The 23603-nt window shown below is 40.4% G+C and overlaps 1 protein-coding gene across 1 annotated transcript in view; it reads left to right on the forward strand.

Moving 5' to 3' along the window:
• LOC134872027 (vacuole membrane protein 1-like) overlaps positions 1–15731 on the forward strand; it is a 58161-nt gene extending 42430 nt beyond the window's left edge. Inside the window, exons 11-12 of the mRNA XM_063895097.1 lie at positions 11855–11957; positions 13057–15731. Coding sequence (XP_063751167.1) covers positions 11855–11957; positions 13057–13200 — 247 coding nt within the window. The 3' untranslated portion in view covers positions 13201–15731. The remainder of the gene's footprint in view (positions 1–11854; positions 11958–13056) is intronic.
• The last annotated feature ends 7872 nt before the right edge of the window (positions 15732–23603 follow it).

The following is a 23603-nucleotide window of genomic DNA, read 5'->3' on the forward strand; positions in this document are numbered from 1 at the left end:
ATCATAACTTTTCTGAAATGTACACAAACAGGAGTACTTTTTTTATTCTGTGAAGTGCGTTTTATAATGTGACCCAAGTTTTGAAAATAGTCTACACAAATAGTTTGGGGGATAAGAACAAAATCAATCCTTTGCCTTATGAAAGCATTGCAATATTAGTATTTGCCAACTTGCCAAAACAACCTCTGAAACCCTGGCTGCTGGCTGGATGATGTTTTGTGTTTTTTAACAAATAACATCCGCAGAACAGTGCAGCTTTGTAGATAAATGTTATATTTGGCCAACCGTGCTCTAATAGTGACAAACAGTATTTTCAAACTCAAGAACATTTCATTAAGAAATGATTGAGTATTGCAAAACTTAAAAAATAAAAAGGACTTGCGTGTCATCATCTGCTCATAATATTTATGTCTTACGCAATTCATTTTATTTCATATCCAAATGTGGGAGTTTTTCAGGGATATCTCTCAAGGTTTTTCCTTTTTTCATCACCGGGTGACATCAGGAAAGGAGTTTTTCTGTGAATGACACACGGAAAGTGTTCGAGTGAATTTCTCTTTCACAAGAGAGCTTTGGATCTGAGGCTCAAATGTCATCAGGCTCTAAAACTGTCATCAGCCATTTTCATCACCTCTCCTAACAAAACCGACCAACCCCAGAGTGACTTTTTCAACAGTTGGAAATTAAATGTAGAGAATATACAACTTTTTTTAGTATAAGTTGAACATAAGTGACCTTACATTATACATGTATGACTGTCTGATGTACCCTTTGTAAGCAAGACTGGGAAAAAAAGGGTTTTGTGGAAAAATAAGTTGTCCTTTGACAGTTGTTCAATCTTGTTCTTCCCTTTTCCACTGTTTTTCTAATTACTATCTGTTGGAGACAAAAAAAAAATGTCAGGCATTTCAAACTTGATATATGACTTCTTGGAGTGTATTGTGGAAACAGACTCTTATATCTCTGGCAGATGAGTTTCACTCTTGTTCCTGCCGTGCAAAGCATTTAAGGTTAAATCTATGAGCTTCTGTCAGTAGTGGTAGGATAATAATAAAGATCATTTTTGCTTTGAACTGCCACAAAGTCACAATAAAACCCTGCTTGTATGCCTTTCAGGCTGATAACAGGAACTGATAAGAAGGTCGGATATGGAGCTGTGTGTGATCAGACTTGTTGGGCTTCGTATGTCCTGTGACTAACGTACAGATGTCTCCTCTTCAGGGCCGGCCGTGCGTGTACAGTCATTGTTAAGAAGGAAGAAAAATCTGCTAACTCACATTGATTAAGACTTTGATCAAGAGGTTTCATGCTGTTATTTATTTAAGGGTTAATTTTGGAGCTTTTTTTCATTTTCAGATATTAAGAAAAATCCTTCACAGAATTTCCAGTCTTTTTGAAAAAGTTTGTTAGAATTTGGAGATTTGATAAAACACATTTAGGAGCAAAACTTAAACTACTAAATAACATTTTCTTTCACCCAAAGGTTTAATTATACCCTCTCTCTAAAGAGCTCTCACTAAACACTTCGCACCGTGAGAAACAATCATGACTAATGTCCTGTCATATTCCCCCTCATACTCATTTTCTACACTTGGGTTCCCTTCAATTTAATGTGTAAGCGAGGTCAAAAAGCCCAGACGGACTTCAGAGAAAAAACAATCTTTGCTTTGGTGCTCCATTTATCCTCAGGGCCACAGATTCTTCTTTTTCTGTGCCCAGTCCTCCCTATCCCTCCTTCTCTTATCTCAGCTGCCCGGGGTTTCTCAGCCAGTGAGGTGGTGATGTACTTCAGGAAGAGCTTCAAAATCAGCCTTTGCATGCAGTCATGGAACAGGAAGCTTTCCTGTGTTTGACATGCCGTCTGGGCAACCAGTCTCCACTTTTGATCTGTTGTGAGTCGCTCTGTTTAGGCTTAATTACTTAGTCTGATTCCTGCCACTTTTTCAGAAGCCATATGTGAAGCGGAAAATAGAAGTCCTAACTAATTATGAGAGCAGCTGTATTGATGATTGTGTTGCTGGTGATTCACTGTCTGCAGGAGTCCAGTATGTTTACACCTTGTCAGCAGAGGTGGGACTGGGATTAGAGGTCTAGTAAAGCACAAAGTGTGAGCAAGGGTATGGTGCTAGGTAAGCTTGTGAGAATGTTGAAAAGAGAAGAGACAACAAGAGAGACACCTTTTACAGTTTCATCTTCCCATCATCTGGCTTTGTACTTAAGATGACTGCTCTCAGTAATCCATCATCTTGATTGAGTCAGCCACTTGCTCTGTCTTGCATTGAGCTCCACAAATCCTTCAGACTCGTGTGTCAAGAAAAGCCTATCACTGCTTGGCTCTCGGGGAGGAAGCCATTGAGATGCAGAAAGGAAGAGTTGAGACCTGAAAAGGTCATCCGGTAGAAAGCAGTGCACGTCTCCATGAGAATGCACCCATTTCCATGCGAGTCCATCTCCAAGGCGGGAGTCCATTACCAGCACAATGGCCCTGCAGATGGCTGTTCCTGCCACACAAGGCTGGCGGCATTAGAACCTCCCAGCAAGCAGCCCGCTCAGAGGGAGGCCAGCGCAGAGTCGCAGGTCAGGGCAGGGCAGCCGGGGGCTGTACGTTTACAATGCTGGATCATTGGATAGTAACGGAACTTTCTGACTAAACATCAGGATTTCTGTTATAATATTACGTTAGTGTTTCTTGGAGGCATGGAGGAGTTGAAGAATAAAGGTCAATGAATGGAGACACATTTTGCCCGATGCTGTTGGAAAACACTACTCCCAATTTATTTTGACTTGCTGTTGGGATTGAAGTGGACTTTTATAAGGACACCTTGAAACTATTGTGAACCTATTCTTTAATGTAATCCCTGTTCTGCTTATTTTCGTAATTCTAACTAACCAGGAGGTCACCACTCGTTTTTCCTGACACTGAAGTATCAAACAACTCGGGTAAAGTTGTGTTTCTGGAGAAGTGAAATTGCTGAGAACCATAAACTGTTCTGGGTCTTCACGGTAGAACAGTTATTTGTGTACGTGTAAAAGAACTAAAGAAAGGGGAAAAAAGTCTGTTGCTGCTTGTTTCTACTGAATTTCACCCATCTTTAACACACCCCCCCCTCCCCTCTTCATATAGAAACTATGTTTTTGTGGTTTCATATTGAATGTGAGGCTGTCTGGGTTGAAGGTAACTGTGGCCTTGTAAGAGTTGAGAGTCTCCCCAAATTTCAATTTGAAGAAAAATGCACCTAATTTCTTGATCCTTCAGTATTTTTGTGAAGTACACATACAAGACAAATGTGGAGTGAACGATAATGGAACAAGGCTCCCACCTGAAACTTGAGCTTGTCTTATATTGGACTTCTTAGATGTATATTTAAATACATTACAGAGTAGTCATGTTAATAATCCCAATTTTCAAATAAATTCAGTCAATTAAAGTTGAAAACATTTTCTAACAAATCTTAATTGATAAGAAAAACCCAATAACTTATTTGCATATATAGCTTGAAATAGACCCTTCCTATTTCCCCTTATTATAAGCAATCTGAGGCTTCTGTGTTCAGGGATGAGCTGCAAACACCTTTTTTAACTAAATAAATGAAACCCTATGGAGAGCTGTTTTTTTAAAGCTGTTCTTTAAGCATATTCAAGTATCAAGCATAATTTAGCTATATTTGATTGATTTTGCTAACTTATAATACACCTCACAGCCGTTGTTATGTTTTTCTATGTGCTGATGAGCTGCATCATGAACTGTGAAGTGATAAAAAAAAAGTCAAAATGTCAAAGTATTTCTTTAACCATTTATACTGCTCCTATTAATAGCCCTGTATGAGCAACATATTCTCGTTTACCCAATCTGCCAGAAGGGAGTATTTTCGATCCTATTAGTCACCGGGCACTCGGGTCACCTGAGAAGCAGCCTGACAAAGATGGCATTGATCAGTCCTTCCACGACCTGCCCTTCTCTCCTCACACAGACGCCTGACTTACATAAGGCTGACAGGATCAGAGACAAACAGGGTGAGACAGTGGGAGTGAGGGTTTGAGTGGCCGACTCCCTTTTTTATACACCGTCGTTAAGTTTAATGCGTTGCCCTGCGGGGCGTCCATTTTCTCATCTACCACACTTCCAATCTGATTACTTTGGCCCTGAAGCTCTGACAGAAACACAGAGGCAGCAACGGACAGAGAGGTTTGACTCTGAGCCAAAAGACATGTTATTTAATGGTTTATGTAGACTTATTGTTTAAATCGGCTACTGTAGTTCTATTTCTGCAAGTAATAGCAGAATGCGGGACTCACACAAAGATACACAAAGATCTGAATGTAATTGTATCTTTGATGAGTAAGTGTGTATGTGTGTCAGAGAGACACAAAGAGAGGGAGAGGTCAGCTACATGTCTCAGGTCTGGTGTCGTATTATGTGCCTCCGGGGTACAGTGTGTGGACTTCCTGCTTTATTCATCCCTGATTCATTTGTCTTCACATGCTGCCCGCTCATCAAATCATTCCTACCAATGCTCAGGCCAAGGCTATGAAATTACTAATGTAGGACGGTGGACGGCTTGTATGTCGTTTTAGGAAACAGCACGCCATTGATTCTTTTTTAGAGCAGCTCATTTATCAGGTGAGCAGAACCTGACCTTGAGCTCTTAATCAGCAGCATCCACTGAAGAGCATTGTCCGTGAATCCCATGAAGTTTGTAATGTTCTCTGTAATCTCACCAGTTGTCATGAGTTTGTGTGTCTTTGTCTGTGAAGTGTGAGACGAGTCATCCCAGACAGGACCTGACTCAGAGGCCAGCCGGGCAGCCCCTCCCCGCCTCCACCACACCTCAGTCAAAACACACGTTGTCCCCCATCAGCCCATGCATATTGAAGGGGGTTGTTTATGATCATTTTTTTGTTATTGTCCTGTTGTAGATCATCCGCATTCTGAAAACCAGTGCAACCGTTAATCTGATTTATAAAGATGTTATGTTTTTTCCCACAACATAAATCATTAGCTTATTATTTTATTTTGTGTCAAACTTCCAAGATTCACCACTGGAAACACAATTTATTACTTTGACTTAATGTTAGGACTAAACTGCTATGGGATCTTAAATCACATTGACACAACTGGGAAATAATGTTAGTATTTTATTAATGTTTTTGCCAGATTTTTTTTGATTTTATCAGTGTTTCAGCACATAAAGACAGCTAACTGTTGCACAGAAACTTTCACCTCTCTCCCTTTCGGTTGCTCCAAACCACAACCTCTGCAGCAATGCAAGGCTTATAACGTATGCATGTACTGTATGATTTATAAAAGTCAATCAGAAAGCTACAATCCCTATTGACCATTTGACTAAGTTTTGCTTCTGACAGACTTAGTTTAAATGTAAAAAACTGATCCTGCTGAACTCTCCCTCTTTGTTTTGTAAGCACTAACTTATAGAGCAGCCATAGCAGAAGGTAGGTTTTGAAGCGGAAGATATACAGGCTGTGTGGCTTCTGAAAGATGTGTAGTAACCTATGTGGTTTTCCTTGCAGCCTAACACAGTGTATATGAACCACACAGAGTGTATAGAGTCCCACAGTGTAATGTAAAGTCCTTTGAATTCAATCTTGAACTGGCAACCCTGTTGTGTTGGAGTAGTGACATACATTTAGTTAACAGGGCTTCAAATGGTTTCGAGTTCTGATTTATTCCGAGTAACATTCATTTTGACCTGGTTTCTTAGGTGTGTTTCTTCCTTGACATTTATTCATTATATTTTAAAGTGTTTCATCTATGGAGGTGAATTAGGTCCAGGCATTAGGGGAAAAAATAAGAGGAGAGATTTTGTTATTTAGTGTTTCAAGAATAAAGGCAAAACGTCAAGAATAAAGAAGGACTTATATGCAAAAACACCAGTAGTTTGATTTATTTTTTAATAGTTTGACATTTATTCTTGACATTTTGACTTTATTCTCTAAATGGTATTTAAATTACCAATTCATTACACATTTGTTCTCAACATTTGAACTTTATTCCCCTCCTAAAAGGATTTCCCACCTCTGATTTATTTCCGTTATGCATGGCAATAACACTCTTGCATATGAATTTATGTGCCCTTGTTTGTTCCTGTTTTCTGCTTTTTTGCTGCACATTTTCCATTAGGGACTAATAAAGTGCAAATGTAAGTCTTGTCTTGAGGTGTTTATTACAAAATAGGAAACACTGTCACCATAGATCCCATATAACATGTCTGGATGTGTCTCCAGTCACATCTGACTCATTGAACAAACCTTTCTCACTATTGGAAGACTGAAGGCCTGGTTACACAGTGACCCAGCAACTCCCCTCACCTCCACCCCCAGACCAACAGGGTCTCTGTGGTCATGCCGACCTGAACCTGGGGGTTGGAGAGGGCTGTTTTATGTGGCTGTCTGGGAAGCAAGAGGAATAATAGACTGCTATAATTGGTGCCCCCTGATTTCCTGGCAGCACTGCGGGCACCCGAGAGGATAGCATGTGTCCAAGCCTTTGTACGTGTGTGTGTGTGCATGTGTGTGTCGGCTGTGGAGCGGAGATGTGATAAACACACTGGGCAAGGGGGATCTCCACTCAGGAGTGGGCTCCATGCTTTAGTGGTGAAGTCACTGGGAAAAAGCCTGGTTGAACTGGAGGATGAACAGACACTCAAACACAGACAGATATTACCTTACAACATACTCACGTGAATCCAAATGTTCCTTGTAATAAAATAAAACACACTTCTCCTCCCATGATTCCATTATTTCATTATCCTTAGACCTGATATCATCAATGTGGAGCAGTAGTGTTTTATGAATCCCCGAGCTGGTGAAAGGAGAGGAGTGACAGCGTTGGTGTTTTGGTCAGAGGTAGTATTGAGGTCAGAGTTTCAGTACCTTAGGTCACAGCACCGCCTAACCACAGTGTGTGTGCGTCTTGCGGCGTCTGTACTGTTATGTTAGGTGTGAACTGTGGCCCTGATTGCCTAAGCCATTTGTTGTGATGATGTCGTAACCAGTTGGACCTGGCCAGGGTTTGGCTGTCATGTGAGCCCTTGTTCTCTATCATCAGGGTACGTGTGTGTGTTTACTTGTGGGATCCATTATCATTCAGAACAAGAAATTGTACGTTTCACGAGTGAGTTTGTGTGTGTGTGTGTGTGTGTGTGTGTGTGTGTGTGTGTGTGTGTGTGTGTGTCGGAAGCCATAGGAGGTGGCAGCCTTGCCTTCAGAGGGGGCACACATGTCAAAGGTCTCCTCTGACTCACGGCCTCTGGAATTTTCACAAAAGAAACACAGGAGTCCGCAACACGCTTCACACTCAGCAGGAAATGATAGTTTATTAAAAAATGAGTAGCGGACATGGTATTCACACGTGGTCTTCAATGCAATAGAAAAGGCTGCAGGAAGTAGAGAGATGAGGGATTTTCCCTCCATCTTTTTTTGATTTGTCTGTTTATCCCTCAAGCTAATTTATTTCCTGCTTTTTTAAGCTTCTTTCCTGATTTCTGACACCGGTATTGCTGGTGAAAAGTCTATGATCATTTGTACCCAATGCTGGAATAGCTTTGGCACAAAAAAATATATTTACTCTCTCCTGAGACTTGTTGTGTATCTTTTGTTCCCTAATTTATTTTTTAGACAAGTTTGGGGCAGAGGATGCTGTTTTTTACCTGCAGCCCAGCAGTGTACTCCAAATACTGTATGTGCTAAATTTTCTGAGTTAAAAATAAGGTAAACTTAAGTGATTGATAAGAAATATGAGTTTGTCAACTGTAATTGTACAGATTTCCTCTGTAGTTCACAGGAAAACAGGAAATATTTTATATTCATTCTTTTTTTCTTAGCAGAGAGATGAGTGGCTTCCTCCTGTCGAGAAGGGAGAGTGGGTGGGGGTCACAGATCTCCAATAATAATAAAGATATAGTTTGTTTTTGTTCAAATATATAATGTAATAATTATATTTCTTAGTGTGAGAAACACAATAGCTGTCTGACATATGTGCATCTGTTATTTGATGCTCTAATTAAAATGAACTCTGATTACGGAGTCCAATAACAGCCTTGTTGAATTTCTCGAACACACTGATACATTTTCAAAACGTTTTGTAATCATCAATCATTTAGAAAGAAAGGCAAATATTCCTGAGTTTAAGGGCAGTGTAGGATGGGACTCCTGTATCTCTGAGTAAAGATGTTTATTGTGAGAAATATCGATGAAACTGCATTTGTCTCTTTGCATTCGTTCTCAGATGAAGGGGTATCCCCCTCTCAACATTCAGTCATTTTGCATACCTCAATATCACAGTATTACAAAAAGTGTTTAACAAGAGTGTGTATGGACGGGAAATGTGTCATTGTGTTTTCAGTTTTAACCTGAAATCATTGTATATCCAAGTTTTATATCTTAATTTCAACTAAACTCTCTTCACGCATGAAGTCTTAATCATTTTAGATATTTTAAACAAGTTCATTCCTTTAAAATTTACAATTGTGGCTTCTCTATATTAAATTGCATTAATTCACGGATACAAATGAATTTAATTTGTCTTTGAGAGATGTACTTTTGACTGCCAAATGTCATACATTTTTACAGATTAAATAAATGATGGTACTAAATGAAAATCAGTTTGATAATTTCCCTATGATATGTAGAAACCCACATTTACATAGATTGATGTTTATTAATAACCTCACACACTGCTTGTGTTTATATATAGATATATAAGTTACACCTGTAATATTGATAATAAACCATACATGTTTACTGATAATCTTTTTCGTAACCCAGGAAAGTAAAGAGTGTCCTTTTTGAACCACTTCTGGAAGTAATTTAATCATTTTGAGAACAACTGTTATAAAGTTTGATAGGATCTACAAATAGAGGCTTTATAGTTGTAAAACCAGCTACTTTTTAAGACTTTTCATTATTTTTTATTATTATCCATTTAAAATAGCCCATATTTTTTCTCTTTGGGGGAAGAATGTGAGTCGAGTCAGATATTATAGATCTTTTCGGAGTAACTGCAATGTTTGAAATACTTGGTAGTACATTTTAATTATATGTTTTGGACACACACCCACAGAAATGAGAATTGTCGTAAGAAACACAATTTTTATTGAGATACAGCATTGAATCATGTTCAAATCCACTTTCTGTCCTTTAGTGCCTTACGAAATGATGAGAAACAGTTTGAAGACAAGGACAGTCATTTACTTGAAGAAAATAAGATTTTTATGCACATTTATGTCACTGCTGTTTTCAGGCGGTTAAAATAGACTCATTTATTTTCTGCTGTTTCTGCATTTTTATATTTTAATTTGAACTCAATAGTAAATCTCCTTGTTTTACCGAGTAATGATAACCATAAAAAGACATGACTGTTTTCATGAATAAACCTTTATAGTTCAAACAGACATTTTGACAGAGCGTTTAGATTAAAAGCTGTACATACTTTCGTTCAAAATGATGTCTTCTCTGACTCCTCCAGAACAAAGTGATTACCGAGAAAATAAGGTACAAAGAGAGGAGTTTCCTGTTGGTTTCACTTAAAGCTCAGTATTTTACCAAACCCTTTGTTATCTTTTGTTCAGTAGCTGCTGAGTAAATAGCTCAAGTTTACTGTTTGCCAAATTACATCTTATGGCTGTTGTAAATTTCTGCTTCTGGTTTTCCCCTCCCTCGCCTTTACTCAACAAAGAAAGAACTTAGAACATTTTAATTTCCAAACTTTTAGCTGACATTAAAATCTACTCTAACAACAGTTACTGTACAACACATTATTATGGGTTACATTTCTTTAAAGCATGCACAAGTTACACAAATTCCTAGTACTAGTAACTAGTACTGTTTTCAGACTAAGAATGACAATCTTGTGAACCTCTTTCAAAGAAAGCACAGGTACTTACAGGTCAATTATGAACACACTTACAGTCGGAATTCTTAAATCCACAATTTCACAAAAACTCCTGCAGAAAGTAATGATATTTCCCCAAAAAGCACAAAATCAGCAGATTTCTTTTGCAAAGCCGGCGAGGCTCTGTGACTCTGAGGCATTAAAATGTGTTTTAGACTGATGGCTTCGAGCTGCTTTGTTGGTGGATTTGCCCGGGCTCATGACTCAGTATTGCTCATCGTGTAGCAGATGATTCGCCCGCCATTTCTGAAAACTCTTTCCCTCACTCTTTGTCCTCGTCTGTTTACTTGTATCTGCTGAACTAGTATATTTCCACATGTGTTTCCTGATCTTTTTTCGTGAACAAACTCTTATTCAGCATTTCATCCAGGTTATAATGTTTTTATTATTAGTTTTGTGAGTTTCAGCGTGTTTAGATGTTAGGAATTTTTAAAAGTGGGGGATGGGAAAAGGAGAGGCTTTGTTTCCCTCCAAAAGAAACAACCTTGATTTTCTATTGTGTCATATAAAGCGTGATCCATCTGTTACCCTTCCTGTCTGCTCTCACATGTAGGATCCATTACCTGATATGAAGTTAATGATTACTCAACGGCTTCCTTATCATATACTTAAATCATTTAATCAGTTCATTTGGACATAGGTGTGTGTGTGTGTGTGTGTGTGTGTGTGTGTGTGTGTGTGTGTGTGTGTGTGTGTGTGTGTGTGTGTGTGTGTGTGTGTGTGTGTGTGTGTGTGTGTGTGTGTGTGTAGGTGGGGAGGGACGGAAATGACTTGCCTCCTTCGGAGAAAGTTATCAGCTATAAACTCAACCGTATGTGAAACGACTGCCCATGCAAAGCTACCTCTGAAACTTTGATGTGTCTCTGAGCTTTGATGATGCCTCCCCAACTTAAACAAAAGGGTAGGAACATGAGGAAGGTTTTTAAACAATGGCTCAGGGATGTAATTGAGTGTGTATAGCCACAAAAGAGTATAAGTGAAGGTCTTTAGTATGTATTTGTTTTGTGATTAATCACTAACTCCAGCCAAGGGATGGGCCGCTCATTCGCTATTCTAGGGCATTCTCTCGCGTCCTTTTTTTTTTCGTTGAGTGTGTGTGTGTGAAGATGAGGGGGGTGGGGGGGGGGTTAGTAGTATGCTTGTAGTTGGTGCCTCAATCTTGTATGGGTTTCCTAATATGGGCTGTCTTACAGGAGTAGCCTCCCCCTGTGGGCCATCCCCCCCAGATCTTAGCCAGTGATGACACAGCTCTGCTAAAACTGACTTCCTCATTAATTGGCTGAAACCAGTTCTTACAGGAACCGCCTGTGTGATAAATGTGAGAGTTCTGAGAAGTCATTCATTTCTCCCCGCTGCAGCGGCAGAGGAGGCACTGCAGGGGAGTTGAACGGGTTCACCGTGGTGCGTGTGTGTGAGTGAGAGGAAGCCCAGTGTGTGTGTGTGTGAGAGAGGAGAGGAGAACAGAGCGGGAGAATGTGTGTGACTACCGCTGCTGTAAGAGGACCGGACAACTTTATTTCTCTTTATTTCCTTTTTTACCTTTTGGTTTTTCAGCAGCGCTGTTTTTCTAGAGCTGTGGTATAGTCTGTGTTTTATTGTATGTGTGTGTGAGTTTGTTGATGTGTGTGTAGAGATGAGCAGTGAAGGGATTGCAATCGTTGCACTCTCTGTCTTTCTCTCTTCTCGAGAGAGAGGAAGCAGGGGGAGCGACACTGTACAGGACACAGGACAGCATGCCTCCCTTTGTTGCTGCCCTTGGGCTGGTGAGTAACAATGACGTGACGTGATTTGTGCCTCCCCCCTTCCTCCCGTTCTACCCTCTCTCTGTCTCTGTCTCTCTCTCTCTCTCTCTCTCTCTCTTTCTCTCTTCTTCCTCCCCCCCTCTTTCCCTCCTTTTCCTCTCTTCTTCCCACCCTCTCTGTCTCTCTCTGTTGGTTGAGGCAGAGCGTTTCCACTGCTGGGTGCGGCACTGCAGAAGCCCTTCAGGGAGTACTTGGAGGCCCAGAAGGCCAAGCTGCACCATCACTCCGGAGAGGGGATCCCGACTGTAAGTACAGGGGCCTCGACCCCCCAGCTCACGGCCCCTATTCATTCACGTGCGCGCGCCAAGAAGAATGCGGCCCCCTTACTTTTGCCTCTTTCACTCCTTCTCCCTCCGCTTTTTTTCTGTCCCTTTCTTGTCTTTATCTGAGCCTTCCTTTATATCTCTGACCCATTTCCCCTCTCTTGTTCTCTCCCTCTTTACCTGTACCACTTGCTTTTAATCAGTTTCATATCTGTTTTAATGAATAACAGAAATGTTGTAGACTTGACTATAACCTGTAGTGCTAGAGTAGATTACAGGGGCTTGTTTAGGGCCAGAATGACAGAGTAGGTTAGCGATACACTGGGCGGGCTGGAGGGGAGGGGGGAGGAGGAGGAGGAAGAGGGGCCAGTGTGGGGTCTGGCTCCACTCGCTGTATTGAACTGTACTACTGTAGCGCGGGGCGTGCTGACTCATGCTCCATCTTACCAATTGGGAGTGTGTGTGCAAGTGTGGTCACTCCCCTATGTGTCACACACACACTCTTGCACTCGATGCCCCGCCTGAACTCAGCGTTGACTGTAGACCCCCCCCCACCCCCCCTCCTCCGCCACTGACAATCCATCAAAACCCCCTGTCTAGAACAAAAAGAGCCAGTTGTAGCTGTAGCCTGTTTCAAAGCGTTGTCCTCCATTCCTCTCTCCCTCTTTGTCTCTTGATTCATTGAAAATGATTTTTCTTTTTTTAGCCGAAGAACAAGAAGGGAAAAACAGGATAAACTTTGAGTTACACAAGGACAGATTAAGGCATTTCTAGAACAATGTTCCCTTTTCCTTGTAACTTGAGCCCACTGCAGTTACAGGAGAGAAGCGAGGCAATTTAACTTGGTGGAGGCAGGCTGCAGGATGGGGTCAGCGGGGGCGTTGGGAGGGAGGACGGTGGGGGCTGCCGCGTGTTTTATTACCCCTGATCTCTATCTGTCCTGCACATGGAGCTGGATCCCCACCTAGCCTACAGCATCAGGAGCAGAGGGGATTGCAGGGTGTGGGGTGAAGAGGGGGGGGGCACTAAACTTACTGACCGAGCTCCTCTCTCTCCCTGTTCTCGCTGTGGTTCCTGGCAGGAGGAGAGCTGGCTGCCGTGGCTCTTCGAGAAGGTTGTGGTCATCATGGTATGCTTCTTTGTCTGCTCCATTGTCAACTCCATGGCCCAGAGCTACAGCAAGCGCAGGCAGCAGGAGAAACACTCGGAGGGCAAAGCGGAGTGAAGGCCAGATAGCGATCACAGCGAAGCACCGACTTCAGAAGCTCTCCCCAAATCCCTTGACTCATTTCAGCTGACAAGCCACCATTATCTGAAGCGCTGCATCTCGTTCCTGTGGTGTTATTGTAGCAACATGTTGGTGTTGAACTTGGACTTGTTTTTCCAGGCTTTGCTTTTGGTGGTGTTTCAGTTGTTGTAATGTAGGTTTTTTTGTCGGGATGCGTCTGTAGTTCATGTCGGCGCTGTGAGCACGTGAAAAGCAGGCAGTCATTTCCCCAGTGAGGCCTTAAGCTGCACTACAAGAACATTGAAGTCTTATTTTTGCGTGGAATCTCTTTAATTCACATGTTTTTGAGTAAGCTTCCTTTTGTTGTATGGTGAATGTTCTGTAAATTTAGCGCTACTTTATTTGTTCAATAAGATAGTTATGTATTATCTGATTTATTAGGAAGAGTACAGTACAGTTGTTGTGCAGTAGTATGTGGTAAGATAAGACGTTATGATTGTGCCATATTTTAGAGCTCTAAGTCACTGTACTGTAGAGATGTTCACCAATGTTTCACGGTGCTTTGGACGACCACCTCTTCTATTGTCCGCGCAGTAAAGCCCATCAGGGTACTTTTGAATGAGGAATGATAAATCGGCCCTGAATCACACCCTGCTGGTCTCTTTGTCTGCCGTTATTGTTCTGCTTCCAGGAAGAGAGCACATGAGTCAGCCCGGGGGCCACTTCACCAGATGCATTCATATATTGAATCAGATCTGCCACTATGTGCGCGTGCCTGTGAGTGAGACGGGGAGCGGGGGGCTAGAGATAGGCGTTTGCGAGGCTGCCACATTTGTTGCTCTCCCGTTTATCTTTCATAGATTAAAGCAGATTGTGCTCCACTAATACACTGTGTCTGCCTGGAAGTCTTCCTATAGCAGATAGTGGCTGCTCCTTTGACAGTGTGTGTCAGGGTAAGTGTCTTTCTTTGTCTCCACTTGTCCACAGAGCTTTTTTTTTTAATCCTTTTTACCTCGATGAGGACATGTTTGACAATTCATGAGCATCTTTTTACACTGAATAGCATTTTCTATCTTTTCTCGCTTTTCGGATAATCCAGCTGGCTCTCCGTTTATTCACCACCTTCTCTTTTTTCTGTAATTGCCGGAGAAATGTGCTATTTTTCTCCTCCGTCTCTGTGCCGCTGCTGTGCTATGCTGGACTGAGCACAGTGGGCGCTAGAGCAAGCAGGAGGGAGAGGGGAAAAAAACCCTCAAGCGCACAGTGAAAAGCGTCTGTGCCGTTACCTCAGCTGAACCTTCGTATGAACTCGTTGCACTGCTCCAGTCACAGCGCCAGGAGACGAATCACTCGAGTAGATTCAAAACAGAGGGGCACTGTTGAGCAGGCTGAACCCTGCGCTCTGCACCAGCTACACTCACACTCACGTCTCCTCTTTTCTCCTGTCATGGTAAGTCGGATCAGGATTTTTTTTGTTTTTTTCATTGTGGTTTCTGTACATGCGTCCGTCTCAGTCACTCTCCCGGCCTGTCAGATAGCTTATCAGACTGGTGTTGGCTGTTAAGATTGCAAGGCGACAACAGTCTGTAGGCTGTCTGACATTTCGGGCTCTTTCATCTGAACAGCATCCTGTTTTGTCCTCCTTCTGTTATTGTCATTTATCAGTTAGCATCAGTTCCCATTTAGAGGTGTGCGCTGCGATGTCACTTCCCTTTTTATCCCAACCGCCTGTCACAAACGTGGGTCTAGTGTTTATTTCCTCCATGCTGACGTCTGTGAGGGTTTTTATGTGGTGAACTGTGTTTTGGCATGTTTGCAAATGCAGATGTAGTGATGTCAATGGTGTACTTCTGTGTGTGTGTGTGTGTGTGTGTGTTGGCTCTGTCCTCTTGAATTTCCAGAGAATCCAGACAGTACACACCTTATTGCAACACATCACATTGTGACACCCAGTGCTAGGTATGGTACATGCAGTGCTTTCCCCTTCCCTTTTACACTTCCCTCTTCTCTCTAACTGAACTGAGAACTTTTTTCTGTTGCTCAACACACACACACTTTTTTTTTTTTGTAGGAGGCAGCATTTTATTGGAACAACTCTTTTGAACCTCTTTTTCTAAGGGCCACAAATTGGTAATTACACAAAGCTGAAAATCTTTGCTTGACCAGCGGATACTTTTTGCCGCAAAGCCTCAGTTTTATTTTAGATGATGTCTTTTTTAGCTAGAACAAAGCAAAATAACTTTTTACTGCTCATAAAAACTAAATCATTTGATAACGCTGGAACGACTCGCTGGCTCATAGAGTGTTTTTCTTGGCAGTTTCAGAATGTCCTGTTCCATAAGGGAGCCCCCCTTTTTGGCTCGCCTTTCTCAATGTGTTTGTGCGTTTGTCTAGATATTCTGTTTATATCTTCGTGTGTGTGCCTCTATTTCCGATCTAATGAATCGCTGTAACTAAGTTAATTAAAAGGTTTGTATGTAATGTTTCTTTCATGTGCTTTCAATATAAATAAAGTCTGATGAAAAGAGGATTGGTGTGGTGTTCATTATGTGATCAGTCTTGACCACGCTGGGCCGGTGTTGACCCTCAGGCCTCCGAAGAATCTCACATGTCAGCCGAGAAACAGGGTCAGTAAGGATTCTGAGTCCGTCACAACTCCGATTCCACTTCTAATGTTTCACATCCAACGCTTATCACATTACCCATTTGCTCTCTGCACACTGGCATCATCTCCATTTCAGATTCCAAGTATTTGCTGTGAGTTGTGGATATAGCTACACTTGATGCTCATGTGACAAATTAAAGATGAAATTAAAGTCAACACCATTAACTAGAATTTGTATTAGTAATAGTAAGTAATTATAACATGGACATTTTCTTATTGGACAAAGTCTTTCGTGTAACATGTTTCTTCGATTAGAAAAATGCTAAATGCCAAAATAGGTTTACACGTACAAGGAATTTGCTTTGGGATATAGTGATGCATGAATAGAGACAGTAACAGGTACACATATCGCAGCAGAAAATAAATAAATGAAATTTAAAAATAAAATGTTAACAAGAAATAAAAGTATACACAAATAAAACAACTATATGACAAATTACTATGAAAATAAATGTGTAATAATTGAAAAATATACTTAATATTAATAAAGAATATATAATAAATTATGTTAAAAAAATGTTTCGATTTTTCACAATCATTTACAAAAATCATTAAACATGTACAGTGGTTTACGTTGATCTTATGAGGGTATGGTTCAGGTTTTTGTAACCTAAGTTCAGGTCGCTGTTCTCAGAGTAAAAAAAAAACAGAAATCTGCTGCAGTTTCCCTCTCATCTCGTGACCTGTGCGGAGATTCCCTCTGTTGAAAGGAGAACTGTTCCTAGAGCTGCCACACCCTGAGTACCACGAAGACGACTATTTTCACCACACCCCACCCTGCCCCAGGGCTCCGGCTGAAAAACCCATCTTGCAAATCCTGCCTGTCCAAACAGGCTGGGGGACTGATATTCAAATAATGACGCTGCTTTTTGTCCTTCCTCCCTTCCTCTCTGATCTCCCCATATGCTTTACATATACTCCAGTTAAATCTGGTGGCGCTGGTTTAATTACTGACCCTCTCACCCCCCACACACACACCACCTCCCTCATTGTCACCCCTCCCTGTCAGCAGGCTTACCACCCAAGCAAGCTGAAATATCACTGACTTCATCCACCACCCACCCACAAGCCCACTTCATCCACCACCCACCCACAAGCCCACTCTGCGTTTGGTTATCCACTTAGTTCCTTTCACACTCTGTCTCATTAAATAATGCTGACCAAGTGGATTATTATCCTCTTTTTTATTCAAATCACATTAGGGTCCTTTGTTTTGTGAGTGTAGCAGTCAGCGGTTCATATGGGAATGTTACAGAGAAATATGCTGAAGAAGGAAGTTACAGTTTATGGAAACATCACCCAGAATTACCCTCTTCTTTTATTTATCTTTATTTTGTTTGCTGAACACAACTTATTGAGAATGAGAGATGATACAGTATCAAAGTATAATATAAAATAACGCGGAGTATAGTTTACTTTCTTTCAGTGGATAATTGTGATGAAATCATATATTTTAAGGTATCCAGACACATGATTGCGTTGTATTAGTTGATAATAAAAAGCACATAATAAGTCACTTTCAATGTGATGTAAAATCATATTAATAACATTTGAATATTGTGGTTTCTACGCCTCATTTAATGAGATTAACAAACTGGACTCCAATAAAAACACCCTGCATACCTACATAAGGATTCTGCTTTGTTAAATTAAACTATTGTTTTAATAGGATCATTCTTTTACTCCAAAATGTGGTATGTTTCACTTTTCACTCTAAAGTAGTTCTGTATAAGAAAACAATAAGTACTTTACTTTGGTATTTAAATAACACAAATATTCAAAAATATGTTTCAATATGTTTTTATTTAATAGTTTAAATTTAGAATTAGAAATCCTTTCATATGTCTGACAGTGGGGAACTTTATATTGTTAAAGGCACAGTGCAGATAACATGGCAAATACCATAAGTAGGCTAACTTTTGAAATAAGGAGGGAAGACATGTTTACTAAATCAAATAAGTACACAACCATGGCAAAAAAACAAAACAAGAATAGAAGGATTATAAAGTTTGTTTATGAGGTAGCAGTCACTGTCAAAAAGTGTATATTGCACTTTTATTATACTTAATTTACTATATATAACCCACATACTTTTATAATGCTGCTCCTTATTCTTGCTTTTAATTTATTTATTAAAAAATACCCAAAAACATGCTGTCCTGAAAGATTGGCCATACTATGAGCCCACGATGGTCGAACAAAAATCATTGTCAGCTTTCTGTGAGTGGATATCTCTTCATACACACATGCTTTAACACACACACACACACACACACACACACACACACACACACACACACACACACACACACACACATCATAACTGTGGTTACTGTAAAGCCCTGGCTCCAAAAGCCTTTGTCTCTTTTATTGTGGTTTTGGCAGGCCAAGATCAAACAAGCTTATCAGCGCCTAAGACTCTTCATAAATCACTCCATCTAAGAGGAGACTTATTACTGCTCTCATGTAAAGCACATCGCAAGAAAAAGATAGAGTGTCTAACGAAACGTAGCAGCAGGATCTTGGCTTGACTCTGTTCCTGTTTGATTTTGACAACCATATCATTCAAAGCATTACTGTGTAAAGATGTACAGATTCTCAGAGGGAATCCGACACATCAGAAAACATCTCCCTGCAGTGTGTTCCACTAAAGGATGTGCTTGTATTTTAACAGAGGATAGTTATGCAAGAGCAACACACCGTGCTGACATGGAAGGCCACCGAATGCCTGCTGCTAGGTGGTAACACCGGGACAAAACACGTCTGAAGATCCCCCACCTGCCTTTTCCCAAGAAGTCAACACTCCAATTCAAGTCAGGTTTGGAGTTGCACTTTAAAAAAGGAAGAATTTTACAAAAGCATTTATGTTTTGTCTGGGTTTGATGTTTGTATGGTAAAAGCTTACAGAGCAAAAGATTAGAACATTTTGTCCAAAGTTGTCCCCAACAAATCAGAATCTGGTTTATTGGCATTACAGTTTGAAGGAATTTGCTTTGGTGCATAAACAAATAAAAGAGGAATTAAGTTGTCAAAAAAAGTTGCACATAAAGAACTAATTAATAAAATGTATTAGAATATAAATAAATATAAATGTACTGCAATATAAATTAAATAAACATACCAAAAATAAAAAAATATTACACACTACTCCGAATAATTCAACATTATGCAAAATGTCAGAATTTAAAAGCGGCGTTTTAAAATCATTTTGTTCTGTTTCAGTCTCAAATGGGCTTCTATGAATCTCTTTCTCTTTATGGTACTACATGTCAAAACAAGACTTAGGAATCATAAACCTGCGTAATGGCTAGTCATGCTTCCACCTACACTTTGCGTCCCTAAAGGTTTGAAAAGGAAACTGCGTCATTCAGGTGTGTCGTAAACCTGCAGGGGAGGAAACTGCTGTCGTGAGGCTGTAAAGCTCATACAGCAGCAGCGTGCCTGAGAGTAGAGTGGGTGTAAACATTCTAGAAATGTATGTACACTCCAACACACACACTGCCAGAGAGATCCCTTTGATGTGAGAGGATGTAACTGAGTAAACCTGTGGAATGCTTCAATCTGACGGTATGGACTCCTCCACTGTACATTTGATCCTGAGGCGCTGAGTGCAGCTTAAGCACGGCACACATGTCAACGCAGGTCACTGTGTCATGACATGATTCCATCTCTGAAATATTACTCAGGAATGCTTCACGCTGCCTTCCGATCATACCAATGCAGGGAATGTGTTGTCTGACTTTTTCTGTTGCACATGCAAATCGAGCACTGCGAACAGCCTGAATAAATGCAAATCTGGACAGGTTTTTTGTGGGGGTTTATCATGTGTTGTAAGTGCACTGGCGACACAAGGTGTGCCATGATTTATTGAAAGGTGTTGGAAATGCTTAAGGGAAAACTCATGTTAGGGCTTCAGTTAAATAGAAAATCCTCCTCCTGGTGGCAGAGGAAGTCGGTTGATAAAATCAAGTTTACTTTATTTATGCAGCAGCTTTCATACAAACATTCAGCCCAAAGTGCTAAATGTGTGTCCAGCAGTGGCTCAGTAAGTAGGGGCTTGGACTGGGAATCGTAGGGTCGCCGGTTCAAGTCCCCAAACAGACTTGAAATATGGAAAGTGGACTGCTACTTGGAGAGGTCCTAGGCCCTGCTGTGGTGCCCTTGAGCAAGGCACCGGACACCTCCAATCCCCCCTCCCCATTGCTCCCCGGGCGCTGCACAATAGCTGCCCACTGCTCCTAGTACTAGGATGGGTTAAATGCAGAGGAACAATTTCACTGTGTGTGCTCTGCTGTGTGCATGTATGTGACTAATAAAGAGGGTTTCATCCTCCGATTCTACTCTACTCTATTAAAACAAGCAAAACACCTGAGAGAAATAGGAACTATTAAAGGGGGCCTCTTCTATGCTCTTTTTAGCTTCATATTTGTATTTTGTTGTTCCACTGTGACAGTTCAGAAAGCTCTTTATTGTTCTCATACTGCCTGTGCTGCAGCACCAATTTTCACCCTCTTCCTGAAACCAGAGCCCAGTCTGCTCTGATTGGTTACCTGGTCGGCTAAGCAAATCATGTGCAATGGTATGGAGATTTAGCCAATAGTGCAAGTGTTACTTTGCGATGTCACTATGTTATGGAAGTAAACAAAGGGGGGGAGTGTTGGAGAGAAACTCCCTCTGGAGGGAACTTTGGGATTTCAGCCTTTGCAGACCATTGACCTGCACAAAAACCTTTACTACACACTACAGGAAAGGGAAACCCAAAAAGCATAATAGGGCCTCTTTAATATAAGAATATAAAATGTTAAAAATAAATGTAAATAAATACCAAGGAAATAAAATAAAAAGTATATCAATCAGAGTAGAAATTAACTTTTAAAACTAAGTCAATAAGATTTATTCATGGTTAAATCAAAAGCATTGTTCTTGAATTTCCTTTAAAAAATAATAAAGAGGGAGTTTGCCATTCTGATAACCAGAGGCATCAGAGTGAGCTCCAGGTTAGAGGCATACAAACAGAACTCAAAGCTACTTTTATGGGACACATGAGTTCAAAAGAAAAGCAGTGGCAGAGCTTAGTGTTCTTGTTGTAAAATTAAAAAAAGAAGATCTCTGATGTAGGGAGGTCCTTTAAAGCTTTATCAAGTAAAATACATTTGAAGTCAACTCTTAAATATACAGGCAGACACATTTTCTGAAACAGCTTGATTCTTCTTCTGTAGAGCACAACGTTTGAGATTGTTGACTAAAAACAAAACTCATCCTCATAGTTGCACAAAAGAAAAAGTCAAGGGGGGCTTCCCCATAGTGGGCAGGACGTTAGCATTATAAAGCACAAGTTAAAGGAACATGTTTGACATTTAATGCAAAGAAAAGATTTACCATTTTACTCAGATGTTAACCAAAATGCACACACTGCATATCCTCTGTGTCTATAGACCCACTTCAAAAACATATAACATTACTATTACCAACTTAAGCTCTCAGCCTTTATGGCATCGCAATCAGAGCTAATTTTAGCCCGGTCCACATACTCTGCATGAGGTCTGTTTACCACACGCAGCGCGGTTGTATGAGTGTGCCCATCAACGTGCTGCAAACAACCACAGAGAGCAAACACAACCAGACGCATCCCTGCCACACAGCACAACAAACACACTGTGCTCCAGGCTCTTCAGCTCACTCCTATTCCACATCAGGACTTTTACCAGAAATACTTCATGCTATGCACTTTTTATGTCACATCTTTGATTGCATTGAACAGATCAGCAGCATCTGTGATTATATATGTGTCTTTCATTTACATCTACAGACATTCAACCTTTGCATACCTAAATTGGACTCTGCAGAAAAAAACGTTGTTAAATCTTTCTGGAAGTCCTCAATTATATAAATACATCAGTTGTCTCTTTCCTAAGTCAATCAGTATATTGGGGGAAATTACATTTTTGAAGGACTTCCACCATTTACAACTATTATGCAATAAAGTCAATTGTACGGAAGCCCGTTGCTGCCAGAAAATTGAGGAAAAGTCATAAATAAAAAATAAATGCATAGTAAGTCAATGTTTTTGACTTACTATGCTTATCATGAATATTTTTGGTTTTTCCAATGAATTTTAATCATGACTCCCATTTTTTTGTTTTAGCATCCCGTTTTTCTGTCTGACCTATTTTCAGCGCACATATACACTTAGAAATTCCTGCAAACATTTTAGGTAGATACCATCATTAACATAACATTTTAAGCTCATTCCGTTATTCTAAACACCAGTTAACAAAAACAGGGGGTCACACATTACTTTGATTTTATATCAAGATATATGCAAATGCAACAGAACAAAAGCTCCAGTTACGCCGTTGTAAGGCAGTTTGTTGGTTTAGACATTAAAGTTAAAATGGCCATAATCCAGTACAGCTGACATAATGTTTATGGTATGGCTGTTTATAGTATGCTCAAGTATATATATTATTCATGGGTAACAGGGACTAATTTATGCTTATATAGATGGCTTTTAAAACGTTCTTTGCTTACTCATCTATTGCGATAATTTGTGTCAATGACAGACCCCTGTTCAGTTAAAAAGAACACCTGCCATTTCAAATGCTTAGTAGTATACGTTTAGGGCATCATACAAACAGATATGACACTGTTTTCTGTACTTTTTGTTCCCACAAAGAACATCGGCATTATGTATGTTTGTGTCCTGCGGTAAACACCAGGTACATGCATTAAAAACAAAAACAAAGAAAAAATCAAGATGGTGACAGCTTTCACCCTCAGATTTAAATGAATGACCTTCCATACTGGCGAAGTCCAAACATAAGAGCAGCACAGCGGGTTGAAATGCAAAGTGATGTTGAATGATCAAAATAGCAACCTCAAGTCATCACACAGACCCACAACAGAGCTCTCTAACAGTGAGTCTGTTCTTTTGTCAACATAAACAGAGCTAAACAAAACAGAGAACACACACAGAAAACCTATTTCCTTACGCGCTGCAGCTGGTTTTGATCACAGGGCAATAAAGGAAAACAAACGATCAGATGGAATTGAGGCAGCGTTCAAAGTAACGGTGCCCTGCAGGGAGGGAGGTTTCAGGCAGACCCCCACAATATTACATTACATAACATTACATTTTATGCAGTTGACGCCTTTATCCATAGATACTTACAATACAAGTAAGTGCAATGTACCATATAGATAGACATTCATGGCCATTCACTTATCGTAAGTGCCAGTGCATTCGCTTCAAATAGGCTAAACGTTGTGCTACAAATTGCGTTTATTTTTTAATTTTTTTCAGGAGGGTTAATCACTAAGCTCCAGGTGAAAAAATAAACTATGGTCCAGATTGACCTGCTCGCTCCTCCACCTCGGAGTTTGATTTGTAATCCTTATCTCTTTTAGTGACCTACGGTGGAGCTCAAATAGGGTTTAAGACTCTTTTAAGAAAGTTCTCTTCATGTCGTGCTGCAGCGCGAACATCCTGCTGACTGCTTTTACAGCTCTAAAAAAGGAAAGCAGGAGGTGGTATCTTGAAGATGAAACTGAGTTATTACGCACTAATGCTTTCCTGTTTACCCGATTATCATTATGAGTAATTCCCTTAAACAACTGACCTAAAGAGAGGAACTGTTTCCCTCACATCATTGTAAAAATCAAAGTCATTTTGTGATAATTAAAATATAAATACGTATTGCCGCCCTGCAATACCAAGTCATCTACTTTCATTTGA

The sequence above is a fragment of the Eleginops maclovinus genome, chromosome 11, assembly GCF_036324505.1.
Source record: "Eleginops maclovinus isolate JMC-PN-2008 ecotype Puerto Natales chromosome 11, JC_Emac_rtc_rv5, whole genome shotgun sequence".
In the NCBI taxonomy this organism is placed as follows: domain Eukaryota; kingdom Metazoa; phylum Chordata; class Actinopteri; order Perciformes; family Eleginopidae; genus Eleginops; species Eleginops maclovinus.